The sequence below is a fragment of the Bombina bombina genome, chromosome 9, assembly GCF_027579735.1.
Source record: "Bombina bombina isolate aBomBom1 chromosome 9, aBomBom1.pri, whole genome shotgun sequence".
Lineage (NCBI taxonomy): Eukaryota > Metazoa > Chordata > Amphibia > Anura > Bombinatoridae > Bombina > Bombina bombina.
In genome coordinates, this window is record NC_069507.1 from 75,549,746 (window position 1) to 75,564,976 (window position 15,231).

The 15,231-nt window shown below is 34.8% G+C and overlaps 1 protein-coding gene across 2 annotated transcripts in view; it reads left to right on the plus strand.

Annotated features, from left to right (window-relative positions):
• PRKG1 (protein kinase cGMP-dependent 1) overlaps positions 1-15,231 on the plus strand; it is a 1,360,211-nt gene that overhangs the window by 924,154 nt on the left and 420,826 nt on the right. For both annotated transcript variants that reach the window (XM_053692228.1, XM_053692227.1), the window contains exon 4: positions 1,354-1,459. In XM_053692228.1, coding sequence (XP_053548203.1) covers positions 1,354-1,459 — 106 coding nt within the window. The remainder of the gene's footprint in view (positions 1-1,353; positions 1,460-15,231) is intronic.

A 15,231-nucleotide genomic window follows, 5' to 3' on the forward strand; every position in this document is an offset into this window, starting at 1 on the left:
GCATACTATAGGAAATACGACTAAACAATCTAATTTAACCCTTTAATTGGAGCACCTGTGCGCCAAGGAGAATGGAATCAGAGTAGAAGTTTACAGTCGTACCTGTCCAGTTTTAGATGCATTTTTGAATGATAAATAAGGGCATTTATTTGTGTGGATTTTTAGGTGCAAATATAGAAGAATAGCAATAATAAATATTGCCTTCAGTGTAAACTGAAAGTCAGTATATATATACATATATATATATATACTGTATATATATATATATATATATATATATATATATATATATATATATATATATATATATATATATATATATTCCTAGGATTTTAAAAATGCTGCAAATCATCTAGTTGGTTTAAAGAATTTGCATCATTCTAAAAACCTAGAATTAGGTTTTTGGCATTTTTAGGGAGTGTGGGACAAAAAACTACTTTTACACAAAATCAACAGGTGTTGATTGAATGTTCCTTTTAGATTTATCAAATGGAGAATGTCCCTATCGGTTGATTTTTATGAAGCAGTTGTTTAAAAAAGCTGTTTCCTAAATCTTCTAAAATCTCCTGGACTGATCTGACGAGGATGATGAATAAACCCTGCCATTGCGCACTAGGTTGCTCACCACCAGGGGGTGGTGTTCTATAAGCATCTACTCGTACAATACAACAAATCCTGCCCGTAAATTGCAATCACAGACAAGCAAGCTCACTACTTGTGAACTTTCTCCATCCACACAGTGATAAATCTGCCCCTTAAAGGGATACTTAACCTAATTTTTTTCTTTAATTATTCAAATAGAATATGCAATTTTAAGCAACTTTCTAATTTACTTCTATTATTAATTTTTATTTGTTCTCTTGCAATCTTTATTTAAAAAGCAAGAATATAAAGCTTAAGAGCTGGCTCATTTTTGCTGAACCAAAATGGCTGGCTCCTAAGCTTTACATTTCTGCTTTTTAAATATAGATAGCAAGAGAACGAAGAAAAATTAATAGGAGTACATTTGATTTTTTTTTTTTTTTTTAATTGCATGCTCTATCTGAATCATGAACGTAAAAATTTGGGTTTAGTATCCCTTTCATGTTCCTTTAAAGTTTGACAAGAACAAATATGTATTTTCACTCTTCCTCCTTTGTAAAATGCTTCACTAATCTGTTGAACAGCATTATCTACATCCGACTTGAATATCTCTGTTCCTCTCTGCCAGTTCTGCTAATAGCCTATTAGATTCTTCTCCCAAATGTTCTGTAAAATACAACTCTCTAAATTGGAAATTATTAGAAATCAAAATGATGTAAATATATATATTTGGTGAATATTAATCATTCTTTTGTTTTCTCTCTTTTGTAGCACTGACAAATGTAAAATTATGGGCCATCGATCGACAATGTTTTCAGACAATAATGATGAGAACCGGTCTTATCAAGCACACGGAATATATGGAGTTTCTAAAAAGGTTTGGAACTCGCTATATATTTTTTATCTATGTATACACAAGTATGCATGCGCATCTAGCGAAAGTTCTGTGCATATATTTAACACCATTTGGTCTATTTTAAAGGGACAGTCTACTCCATAATTGTTATTGTTTAAAAAGATAGGTAATCTCTTTATTACCCATTCCCCAGTTTTGCATAACTAAGACTGTTATATTAATATACTTTTTACATTATGAATTTATTATCTATTAATTTGCATTTCAGGCATTTAGTGCTAACTCTTAAATACTTCCATGTGAGTGAGCATGTTATATTTATGGCACACATGAACTTATGCCCTCTAGCTGTGAAAACTGCCAAATGCATTCAGATAAGAGGCGGCCTTCAAAGGCTTAGAAATTAGCATATGAGCCTACCTAGGTTTAGCTTTCAACTAAGAATACTATTAGAACAAAGCTAATTTGATTATGCCCTATCTAAATCATAAAAGTTTAAAGGAACACTCAATCAAAATTAAACTTTCATTATTCAGATAGAGCATGCTATTTTAAACAACTTTCCAATTTACTTCCTTTAACTAAATGTGCACAGTCTTTTTATATTTAAACTTTTTGAGTCACCAGCTCCTACTGAGCATGTGCAAGAATAAGTGTGTATGCATTAGTGAATGGCTGATGGCTGTCATATGGTATGTGAATGCATTTGTGAATGGCTTATGGCTGTCACATGGTACAGGGGGAGTGGAAAAAGACATACATTTTAAAATTGTCAGAAAAAAAAATCTACTACTCATTTGAAGTTCAGACTAAGTGCTATTGCATTGTTTTGTTATCTTGCATTTGTTGATTATGCAAATCTACTGTGTTGACTGGTCCTTTAATTTTGACTTGACTGTCCCTTTAAGTAGGGGGAAAGCTTTATCTCTGAATAATTATTTTCATTCCATGTGCTCTAAAGTGTCATTTATTCACTAAGGCCTAGTTTCCATTGCGGTACTAAAGTTTGGAAACTGATGGTAACATAAACATTCTCCATAGACTAATGGAGATGAATATTTTTACTACCAGTTTACAAACTTTACCACCTCATTGGAAACTAGCTCTAAGATGTGCAATACCTCTCCATTGTTTAGTTGATAGGATACATTGAATAGCTTATGAATTGGAGATCTTTATAATTATTTTTATTTTCTTAAAGGGACACTGAACCTAATTTTTTTCTTTTGTGATTCAGATAGAGCATGCAATTTTAAGCAACTTTCTAATTTACTCCTATTATCAAATTTTCTTCATTCTCTTGGTATCTTTATTTGAAATGCAAGAATGTAAGTTTAGATGCCGGCCCATTTTTGGTGAACAACCTGGGTTGTTCTTGCTGATTGGTGGATAAATACATCCACCAATAGAAAAGTGCTGTCCAGAGTACTAAACTAAAAAAAAGGCTTAGATACCTTCTTTTTCAAATAAAGATAGCAAGAGAACGAAGAAAATTTGATAATAGGAGTAAATTAGAAAGTTGCTTAAAATTGCATGCTCTGTCTAAAAAACAAAAGAAAAAAATTGGGTTCAGTGTCCCTTTAATGATAAGTTGTATTACTGCAGATGAGATATAGGGGTAGATTCTATTTCCTCTAAAAAAAAAAATGTATTGAGGTGCTTATCGCTATAAAATACACTGGAGAATGATAAACTTTTTTGTTAAATAAAATATAATAAAACCACTAACAAGAAGGCAAACACTTTGAGATTATAATATACAATGTTTGATTATTTGTAGTTAAAAAAAAAAACAAACGTTGCAATATATGATTATCTATTTTGCCTCCTTTTCCTGTAATTTAAGTCTGAAAATTAATTATTTTCTAAGTCTAAGAACTGATAAGCTACTTTGCATGTCTAACCCTGTACCATATCTGTCCTTAATTGGCTTCATCAGAGATGATTAGATAAGAAAATGTGAAGCAATGATGATTTTACTAACATATTGGCAGTGGCTAGCTAGGGGTTAAAATCATGCACTAGAATGCACTACTAGGAGTTATCTAAACACATCTGGTGAGTCAATGACCTGGGCATATTTGTGTAGCTACCAATCAGTACCAGTACTGCAATGAGCCTACTTCTGAGCCTACCTAGATATGTTTTTAAACAAAGAATACCAATAGAACAAAGTCATTTTGATAGTAAATTGAAAAAATATCAAGATGATATTCTCTATTAAAGTTACGTTCATGTTTTTTAATGCACCTGTTGTTAACAGCTAAGGACAGATATAATTGAGTTGCCACCCTGATTAAGCAGTCACTGTGTAGAATGTTGTTGCATTAATAATCTGCTTTGTGAGGACTGCACTCAAGCCTCTCGGGGGGGGGGGGGGGAGCAGTACCAAAACAAACTTTTTTTTTTCTTTTTACCATTAAAGGGACATGATACACAATTTTTTTCTTTCATGATCCAGATAGAGATTACAGTTTTGAAAAAAAAGTTTCTAACTTACTTTGTTCTCCCTGTATCCTTAAGTGAAGAGAATACCTAGGTAGGTAGAGTGCACGTATCTCGAGAACTCTATGAGAACATTTTTTAAAGAATGCTTTTGAGCACTAGATGGCAGCAGTGTTTGCACAGTGTAAAACATTGCTAAAATGGCTGCCATATAGACGTGCATTCTCCTGAGCCTACCTAACTACCTGTTTTTCAACAAAGAATGACAAGAGAATAAAGTAAACTTGATAACAGAAGTAAATTGAATCATGAAGGAGTTATATGCACCTTTTTTGTTACATTAATATCCTTTTAAATAAAATCATAGCAGAATTACCTGCTGAAACATAAACAATAGTATATAATCTTGCCTTTAAACAGAAATTGTTCTTAAAGTTACCATTTAACTAAATGCATTACAATCTCGATTTCTCTAAGTGCAGTTTAAAAATTTAATAGTTTTTCTCTTACATTTTGTTCTATCTCAGCATAAAGAATTCATTATTTTCCTAAAATAAGTTTTGCTTGGCCTAGCTGCACATTGTTATTCATTTTAAACTTTGAATTACATTATACAGAATATTTACTCTGCAAGTAGTTCTAAAATGCTGACCCTAAAGTTCTGGAAAGGATTGAGGAGATAAACATAAAAACTTGTGATTGGTTTTGTAAGAAGCTTTCAGATATTAACTTCTTAACCTAAGAGATTTATTTCAGCTTTTCCAGATTATTGTGCCTTAATTTAGACAAAGGCTTTTTAAATATACATAAAACCCAAACATTTTCTTTCATGATTCAGATAGAGAAAACAGTTTTAAACAACTTTGAATTTATTTATATTATCTAATGTTTGTTGTTCTCTTTGTATACTTAGTTAAAAAGCATACTTAGGTAGGCTCAGGAGCTGGGAGCTAGCTGCTGTTTTGTGACTGCATGTAATAACCTCTTGTCATTGACTTACCAATAGTTTAAGCTAGCTCCTGGTAATGCATTGCTGCTCATTTAATAAAGGATACCAAGAGAATGAAGCATATTTAATAATAGAAGATAATTGGAAAGTTGTTTAAAATTATATGCTCTATGTGAATCAAAAAAAAAATGGAGTTTCAAGTTCCTTTATGGGCTTAAAGGAGCATGGAAGTCAAAATTAAACACTAAACCCAAATTGTTTCTTTCATGATTCAGATAGAGCCTGCACTTTTAAGCAAATCTCCAATTTAATCCTATTACAAATTTTTATTTGGTCTCTTGGTATCTTTATGTTAAAAGCAAGAATGTATGCTTAGGATCATCATTGTTGTATGCAGCCTTTAGAGCAGACCCATGAGTCATGTTACTTATATGCTCACATCAGTACTTCCTTAAATCAGACCCACAGCATCTGGGTAGTGCTTGCTGATTGGTGGCTAAATGTAGCCATCAATCAATAAACACTATCCAGGGAACTGAACCAAAAATGGGCCGGCTCCAAAGCTTAGATTCATGCTTTTTCAAATAAAGAACACAAGAGAATGAACAAAAATTGATAATAGTAGAAAATTAGAAAGTTGCTTAAAATTACTGCTCTCGCTGAATCATGAAAGAAAAAAAATTGGGTTTAGTGTTTCTTTAAAGGGACACTGTACCCAAAAATTTTATTCCGTGATTCATATTGAGCATGAAATTTAAATCAAATTTCAAATTTACTCCTATGATCAAATTTTCTTCATTCTCTTGGTATCTTTATTTGAAATGCAAGAATGTAAGTTTAGATGCCGTCCCATTTTTCTTGAACAACCTGGGTTGTCCTTGCTGATTGGTGGATAAATTCATCCACCAATAAAAAAGTGCTGTCCAGAGTACTGAAACCAAAATAAAGGTTAGAAGTCTTCATTTTCGAAAAAAGATAGCAAGAGAACGAAGATAAATTGATAATAGGAGTAAATTAGAAAGTGGATTAAAATTGCATGCTCGTTCAGAATTACAAATGAACAAATTCGGGTTCAGTGTCCCTTTAAGTATGAGCAACTGCTTAGTGCTTTTTAAATACAACATTTAAACTGACTGTTTAACATCTTTTGAAACAGCTATAGATTTTATTAGAAGCTATTCTGCTAATACGTGTATATTACAAAAATGCTTCTATTCAAAACTAAAATTCATCCATGTGGATTACAATTATGGCTGGAATGTCCATTAAATCTCCCAAATGTTAATTCCGTCACATGCAACATAGGAAAAAACTCCCAAAATTTAACTTAAAGGGCCACTAAACCCAAAATCTTTCTTTCATGATTCAGATAGAACATACAAATTTAAACCACATTACAATTTACTTCTATTATTTATTTTGCTTAATTTTTTAGATATCCTTAGCTGAAGAAAAAGAAATGCACATGGGTGAGCCAATCACATGAGGGTTCTATGTGCAGCAACCAATCAGCAGCTACTGAGCATATCTAGATATGCTTTTCAGCAAAGACTATCAAGAGAATAAAACAAATTAGATAATAGAAGTAAATTAGAAAGTTGTTTATAATTGTATGCTCTTTCTAAATCATGAAAGAAAAAATTTGGGTTTCATGTCCCTTTAAGTATCCAAGAATGGCTGAAGAGGAGTCAGGATGCACAGTGGCAGAAGCCTTGAAAACCCAGGAACAAAATCTGGTGACGGCTCAGTTCGGTCTATCATATGAAAAGAGAAATGACTGAGCATTTCAAAGGCATAGCCCCTTCATTGTGAAACCCAGGCATTTATAGAGAAGGTAGAGCACTGGGAAGGACAGATTGACAGAACTGACAAATTGGGACTGTCCTGTAAAATGCAGGACATTTAGTAGCACTGCAGAAAAAGTAAAAGAAGAAATATCAACTTTGTTTTTATATTTCTTATAACAGGTCACTTATAACTACCCAATGTTTGAAATGTATTAGTTTAGGTAGATAAGACAATATCATCCCTATGTCCTAAAAGAAAGTAAGTTTTGGTTTTAAAATTTACAAATGGCTATGAAAATGAGTAGTATGCTGAGGCTATGGTTCTCTTCCTTCTAGTGCATGGTACGTGGTTATTGGTTCATTTGTCTAGGAGGCTTTTTATATTTATTCCTAATTGGCCAAAACAAAGCAAACAAAACAAACATTTGTGGCTTTTAGAGGGATATGTCCTTAGATTTGCAAAACAATGCACAGTTTGCTATAAAAAAAAGTTTATTTATTTTAAAATATTTATTTTGTATGCAGATCTTTTGCAATGCAGCGATTCATTTCTGATGCATACAGGTGAAACTCGAAAAATTAGAATATTGTGCAAAAGTTCAATTATTTCACTAATGCAACTTAAAAGATGAAACTAATATATGAGATAGACTCATTACATGCAAAGCAAGATAGTTCAAGCCGTGATTTGTCATAATTGTGATGATTATGGCTTACAGCTCATGAAAACCCCAAATCCACAATGTCAGAAAATTAGAATATTACATGCAATCAATAAAACAAGGATTGTACATAGAACAATAAAAAGTATAAGCATGCATACTGTATGTACTCAGTACTTGGTTTGGGCCCCTTTTGCAGCAATTACTGCCTCAATGCGGCGTTGCATGGAAGCTATCAGCCTGTGGCACTACTGAGGTGTTATGGAAGACCAGGATGCTTCAATAGCAGCCTTCAGCTCTTCTGCATTGTTCGGTCTCATGTCTCTCATCTTTCTCTTGGCAATGCCTCATAGATTCTCTATGGGGTTCAGGTAAGTTGAGTTTGCTGGCTAATCAAGCACAGTAATCCCACGGTCATTGAACCAGGTTTTGATGCTTTTGGCAGTGTGGGCAGGTGCCAAGACCTGCTGGAAAATGAAGTCAGCATCCCCATAGAGCTCGTCTGTGGAAGGAAGCATGAAGTGCTCCAAAATCTCCTGGTAGACGGCTGTGTTGACCCTGGACTTAATGAAGCACAGTGGACCAACACCAGCAGATGACATGGCTCCCCAAATCAACACAGACTGTGGAAACTTCACACTGGACTTCAAGCATCTTGCAGTGTGTGCCTCTCCAGTCTTCCTCCATACTCTGGGTCCTTGGTTTCCAAATGAGATGCAAAAATTGCTCTCATCAGAAAAGAGAACTTTGGACCACTGAGCAACAGACCAGGTCTGTTTTCCTTTAGCCCAGGTAAGACGCTTCTGACGTTGTTTGTTCAGGAGTGGCTTGACAAGAGGAATACAACATTTGAAGCCCATGTCCAGGATCCGTGTGTGTGTGGTGGCTCTTGATGCACTGACTCCAGCCTCAGTCCACTCCTTGTGATAGTCTCCAACACTTTTGAATGGCCTTTCCCTGACAATCCTCTCCAGGCTGCGGTCATCCCTGCTGCTTGTGCAACTTTTTCTTCCACACTTTCCCCTTCCACATAACTTTCTATTAATGTGCTTTTATACAGCACTTTGGGAACATCCAACTTCTTTTGCAATTACCTTTTGAGGCTTTCCCTCCTTATGGAGGGTGTCAATGATGGTTTTCTGCACAACTGTCAGGTCAGCAGTCTTTCCCATGATTGTGATTCCTACTGAACCAGACTGAGAGACCATTTAAATGCTCAGGAACCCTTTGCAGGTGTTATGGCTTAATTAGCTGATTAGAGTGGGACACTGAGCCTAGAATATTGCACCTTTTCACAATATTCTAATTTTCTGAGATTGTGGATTTGGGGTTTTCATGAGCTGTAAGACATATTCATCACAATTATGACAAATCACGACTTGAACTATCTTGCTTTGCATGTAATGAGTCTATCTCATATATTAGTTTCACCTTTTAAGTTGCATTAGTGAAATTAATTAACTTTTGCACAATATTCAAATTTTTCGAGTTTCACCTGTATATAAAAATGACATTAATGTCCTTTTAACTAATTGGTTCAGTATATACTGATCTACAAAGTTATATACATGCGTTAGTAATAAAAACAGTCATTTTGACAACCCGTTTGAGAATTCATATTTTATCATAATCGCTATAATTATTTGTTTGCTTAATAAGTATTTTCAAAAGCCTAGCAACATTTCTAAGATGCTTCAATGAACAGGCGCTGTTAAAACAAATGACTTATTCTGCTAGAAAGAGTTAACACAAACTGCACATCTGTTTTTCTTAAGAAACCAGGTACCTTTTCTATAGTCTTTCATAGTTAAAAGTAGTTATATCTCGGTGTGCCCAATTTGAGATGTATTACATTTCTGTTCCACCTGTAAAAGTTATGCCCCAATTTTACTCTAGTTGTTTTTATTATTATTAAATATATTGGTAAATAATTATTTCTGTTGTTTCCAATGTATCTATCTATCTACCTGTGTGTGTGTGTGTGTGTGTGTGTGTGTGTGTGTGTGTGTGTGTGTGTGTGTGTGTGTGTGTGTGTGTGTGTGTGTGTGTGTGTGTGTGTGTGTGTGTGTGTGTGTGTGTGTGTGTGTGTGTGTGTGTGTGGACTAGCTTCTAATCTGAGGACTGCTGTGGGTATATAAACAACATGAGCTTTAAGTCTTTGCGTCTGCTCTAAAGCTTGACGTGTGCATGTGAGACACAGGGCCATGTGTCATATAATTAATATGTGGTTCAATGCCATGGGTCTGATTTGAGGACTGATGTGGGCATATAAGTAAAATGCTTCTGAGCTGTCGGTCTGATTTAGGAAAGGACTGGTGTGGGTATATACGTATTAGGCATCAGAACTATGGGTCTGATATAAGGAAGACCGGTTGTGATCATATAAGTAACAGGCTTCAGAGCTGTAGCTCTGATTTAAGGAAGTACTGATTTGAGCATATAAGTAACAGGCTTAAGAGCGTTGGTCTGATTTAAGGAAGTACTGATGTGAGCATATAAGTAACAGACTTAAAGGGACACTGAACCCAATTTTTTTCTTTTGTGATTAAGATAGAGCATGCAATTTTAAGCAAATTTCTAATTTACTCCTATTATCAAATTTTCTTTATTCTCTTGGTATCTTTATTTGAAATGCAAGAATGTAAGTTTAGATGCCGGCCCATTTTTGGTGAACACACTGTGTTGTTCTTGCTGATTGGTGGATAAATTCACCCACCAATAAACAAGTGCTTTCCATAGTTCTGAACCAAAAAATAGCTTAGATGCCTTCTTTTTCAAATAAAGAAAGCAAGAGAATGAAGAAAAAGAAAATAGGAGTAAATTAGAAAGTTACTTAAATTTGCATGCTCTATCTGAATCATGAAAGAAAAAAATTGGGTTCAGTGTCCCTTTAAGAGCTGTGGGTCTGATTTAAGGAAGTACTGATGTGAGCGTATAAGTAACAGGCTTAAGAGCTGTGGGTCTGATTTAAGGAAGTACTGATGTGAGCGTATAAGTAACAGGCTTAAGAGCTGTGGTTCTGATTTAAGGAAGTACTGATGTGAGCATATAAGTAATGGGCTTAAAGGGACATTATACACTCATTTTTTCTTTGCATAAATGTTTTGTAGATGATCTATTTATATAGCCCATAAAGTTTTAAAAAAAAAAAATGTATAGTTTTGCTTATTTTTAAATAACATTGCTCTGATTTTCAGACTCCTAACCAAGCCCCAAAGTTTTATGTGAATACTGTCAGCTACCTTCTCCAGCTTGCTCCTGTTTGTGTAAAGGGTCTTTTCATATGCAAAAGAAGGGGGAGGGGGGGGAGTGTCTTATTTGCCACTTGCAGTGGGCTTTCCAGCTGCCTTTTCAAAAGAGCCAAACTGACAGCTTCTAAGTAAGTTTTTAAACAGTTTTATACTGGATTTTTATATAAGTATCTGTGCATCTTATTCTTTATAGTAGTGTCTATTACATGCAGTTATATGAAAATGAGTGTATACTGTCCCTTTAAGAGCTGTGAGACTGATTTAAGGAAGTACTGATGTGAGCATATAAGTATCAGGCTTAATAGCTGTGAGTCTGATTTAAGGAAGTACTGATGTGAGCTTATAAGTAACAGGCTTAAGAGCTGTGAGACTGATTTAAGGAAGTACTGATGTGAGCATATAAGTATCAGGCTTAAGAGCTGTGGGTCTGATTTAAGGAAGTACTGATTTGATCATAAAAGTAAGGCATAAGAGCTTTGGTCTGATTTAAGAAAGGACTGATGTGAGCATATAAGTATCAGGCTTAAGAGCTGTAGCTCTGATTTAAGGAAGTATAATGTAAGCATATAAGTATCAGGCTTAAGAGCTGTGGGTCTGATTTAAGGAAGTACTGATGTGAGCACATAAGTAAAATGCTTCTGAGCTGTTGGTCTGATTTGAGGAAGGACTGATGTGAGCATATAAGTATCAGGCTTAAGAGCTGTGGGTCTGATTTAAGGAAGTACTGATGTGAGCATATAAGTATCAGGCTTAAGAGCTGTGAGTCTTATTTAAAGGGACACTGAACCCAAATTTTTTCTTTTGTGATTCAGATAAAGCATGCAATTTTAAGCAACTTTCTAATTTACTCCTACTATCAAATTGTCTTCATTCTCTTGGTATCTTTATTTGAAAAGCAAGAATGTAAGTTTATATACCGGCCCATTTTTGGTGAACAACCTGGGTTGTCCTTGTTGATTGGACAGCACCAATAAACAAGTTCTGTCCATGGTACTGAACCAAAAATTGGCTGGCTCCTTAGCTTAGATGTCTTCTTTTTCAAATAAAGATAGCAAGAGAACGAAGAAAAATTGATAATAGGAGTAAATTAGAAAGTTGCTTAAAATTGCATTCTCTATATGAATCACGAAAGAAAATAATTGGGTCCAGTGTCCCTTTAAGGAAGGACTGATGTGAGCATATAAGTAACATGGGTCATGTGTCTGTTCTTCATGCCTACAACAATGATCTTGAAAGCTGTCTGAAATATTATTATACTTTTTAAAAAATCATTTGGTATGAAATATTATTATGCTAAAAGTCATGAAGCGACTGGTAAAAATTCTCATGAAGCGAAGCACAAAAAATAATCTGTTTTACTTCAAGAAAAATGATATTATATTACCATTCATTTATATCCAATATTGCTTCCATTCAGTGAAAGAAGACAGCATAATACCTAGTAATTTCTGTTATTGCATGCTCCTTTTTTGTTTTAAATTCACTTTACAGTCAGTGCACACACAGATCGTTGATAGAATTTTGCATTTGAAAGCAGGTTTGCCATGAATCGCAGAGTGCAGCCAACCACTCAACCAAGCAGAACTGAAATGAAGTTTAATGCCCCAGATGTGCCAAACTTTCAGAGCCTGCCATTTGCTAAGTGTCCAATGCAGACGTATTTGCTTATATCAATGCCAGAAACATGTTTATTGTTGAGAATTCTGCAGAACAGTGGGATCCAAACGCCAAAATCAGTCAATTCATTCTCATTTAAATGCTCCTAAGAGATAACATTTGGAAAGTAAAAATCAGATATCATAATAAATATTAATTTGCTCTTCAGTTTGATATAATTAGCTCCCTGGCTAAATAAAGCACATACTCAACAATTAACAAAATATAAATTATTATTTGCTTGTTTACCATTAAAATATGTTACTAAATTACTCCAGAGTTTTCAGATGATTTTTTTTGGATATGTGTTTTTTTGCCCATGTCTTTGCATTTAAACTTAAATGATGTGTTCTGGCTTTGGTAGTTAAATAATGCATTAGGCAGGCAGAATTGGTCTTTTTTTCTTGTCTTTTTGCAGTTGTGTGGAAGATTTGTTCCACAGTTGCGCCAGAATCTGTTTTATAAGTCATAATCGTACCTGGTACATCATTTATGAATTCTAGCTGCTGTTTAACAGTTTGCAGGTGCATTACCCTTTTTTAACCTGAAATGCCAGCGCTACTCTACACAGCGGATTTTTTTTTTAACTGTAAGAGAATTTGGATTAAAGAACAATTGCGCAAAATATTTAAATATTTCACATAGTTTAAACATGGTAAACCAGAGTGCACTTTATTCATTTTTTTAAGAGCACAACCCCCCACCCCCAATGAATTATGCACCGGTATTTTACCAATTACAAAGGAGTTATATTAGACAATAAAGTACAAAATAAACTTAAATGGATTCAATAGAGCATAAAATGTTAAACAACTTTACAGTTTACTTCTAATATTAATTTTGCTTAGTTTTCTTGGCATCTTTTATTAGAGTAATCCAAGGAGAGTTTGTTGCAATGTTATATATAGTTGCAAACATTTGCTAAAGACAAGTGCACGCTCCTAAGCTCCTATCAGCCAAAGTTTAATCTTCAACAAAGGAAACCAAGCGAACATAACAAATATGATAAAAGAAGTAAATTGGGAACTTATTTAAAATTGCTCGGCCCATCTCGATCATAAATGTTAATTTTGAATTTACTGTCCGTTTATAAGGATGTCAAAGCAATTTGTTATTTATTGATCAGACATTATTAAGGGGACATTGTATTGTAAAATTTGTTTTCCATTAATTTAATCCAAATAACTTATTATACCAGTTATATATGGGACATTGCTTCTTTATCTTTAGTTTTGCATTTAAAATAGCTGTTTTTGCTTATTGAAACCATCTTACATTTTTTATAAAGACATGGCTATTTAAATGGGCTAAGCTTGTAGGAAGATTATACATTATCATGCTATCTCTCTTTTCACTAATCTCAAATAGTTAGTTATTTAAATGTTAATTATGGGTGAGGGGAATTTGATGAACAAAACCAGATGTTTCAGATACAATAATCTCTCTCACCCTGGGGTGGGAGTTAGACAAGTGCTGCTGCCATCAGTTTACATAGTCTTTCTATAGAGAATACAGCAGTAACCATTGTTTCAGTATAGGTGGTAGTTTCAACGGGCGAAATCGGATATTTCAAATGACAGAATAAAGGTAAATGAGCAATTTGTAAACAGTTTGATACACATCAAAAGGAAAAATGAATCATTAAAGGGGAGAAGATTTTACAGTACACTGTCCCTTTAACTTCACTCTAAAATATATAAATGCTCCTTCAACAAAGGATACCAAGAGAATGAAAGAAATGTGATAATAGAAGTGAATTGAAAAGTTGTTTCAAATTGTATGCTCTATCTGAATAATGAAATAAATATTTTGGGTGTTGTGTCCCTTTAAAGGACATCATTGCAAAGTTTTTAAAAGGCTGCATAATTAAAGGGGATGTAAATAACTTATACATGCAGAAAGAGAAGAAGATCTATCGGCCTTCTTTGGGCCTCATCAGTGAGGTGCAGTCATATCCCTCTAAGCACAATCAGCAAGGAGTCTACATCTGGTTTCCCCTCATCACCCTCAGGGAGACCTTCCCCAGGGTCATAATACAAATACATACAGAGAGACAGTCTGCTCAGTGACTTGCTCTATGGCCCTGTCACCACCTGGGAGTAGCTTCTTTTAGACCAATTGTGCTTTTCATAGAGGAAAACTCTCCTGAAGTATATCAGTCTGATCCCTCCAAGCAACGTCAGCCCAGCCCCAAAATACCAAGCAATCCTCCTCTGATCAAGGTAAATGGCAACCCCAAACGATCAGTTAGGCCTCCTTTGGGCTTTTTATGTGCACACTTTCTGAGGCTCCAGCTCCTACTGAGCATGTGCAACAGTGCACAGTATATTTGTATATGCATCTTGTGATTGGCTGATGGCTGTCACATGGTACAGGGTGGGGGGGAAATTAGATTAATTTTAAAATTTGGCAGAAAAGATTCCACTGCTCATTTCAAATTCAAAGTATAGTGCTATTGCGTTGTCTTTTAACTGTGTATTTGTCAGTTATTCAATACTACTGTATTTAGAGGTCCTTTACCTCTAGGAGATATTGGCATTGATCGAATATTACAAGGTGTTGGTTAAAATATCTAACCAAAGCATTTTTAATGCGCCCAATACTTATATAGTTTACCGCATACATTCAATGGATATTAGTAGCTGCATGCTCATTGTGTTTGCATTAGAAGTCATTTGGTTAAGTTTTGTCATTGAACGCTGCTTTCTTTTTTATTCAATCTTTTTTTTCTCCCCCCTTCAATCCATCCTAAATGCCTCTGCCAGACTAATCCACCTCTCCCGACGCTCTGTATCTGCTGCACCTCTCTGTGAGTCCCTTCACTGGCTCCCCATTCACAGCAGAGTTAAATTGAAAATTCTCACCCTGACCTACAAAACCTTCACCAATGCTGCCCCACCCTTCCTGTCCTCACTCATCAACAAATATACTCCAGCCCTTCCCCTTAGACCCAACAATGACCTGATCCTTGCATCCTCTACCATCACCTCCTCTCATGCTAGACTACAGGACTTCTCTCATACGGCACCAACCCTCTGGAACG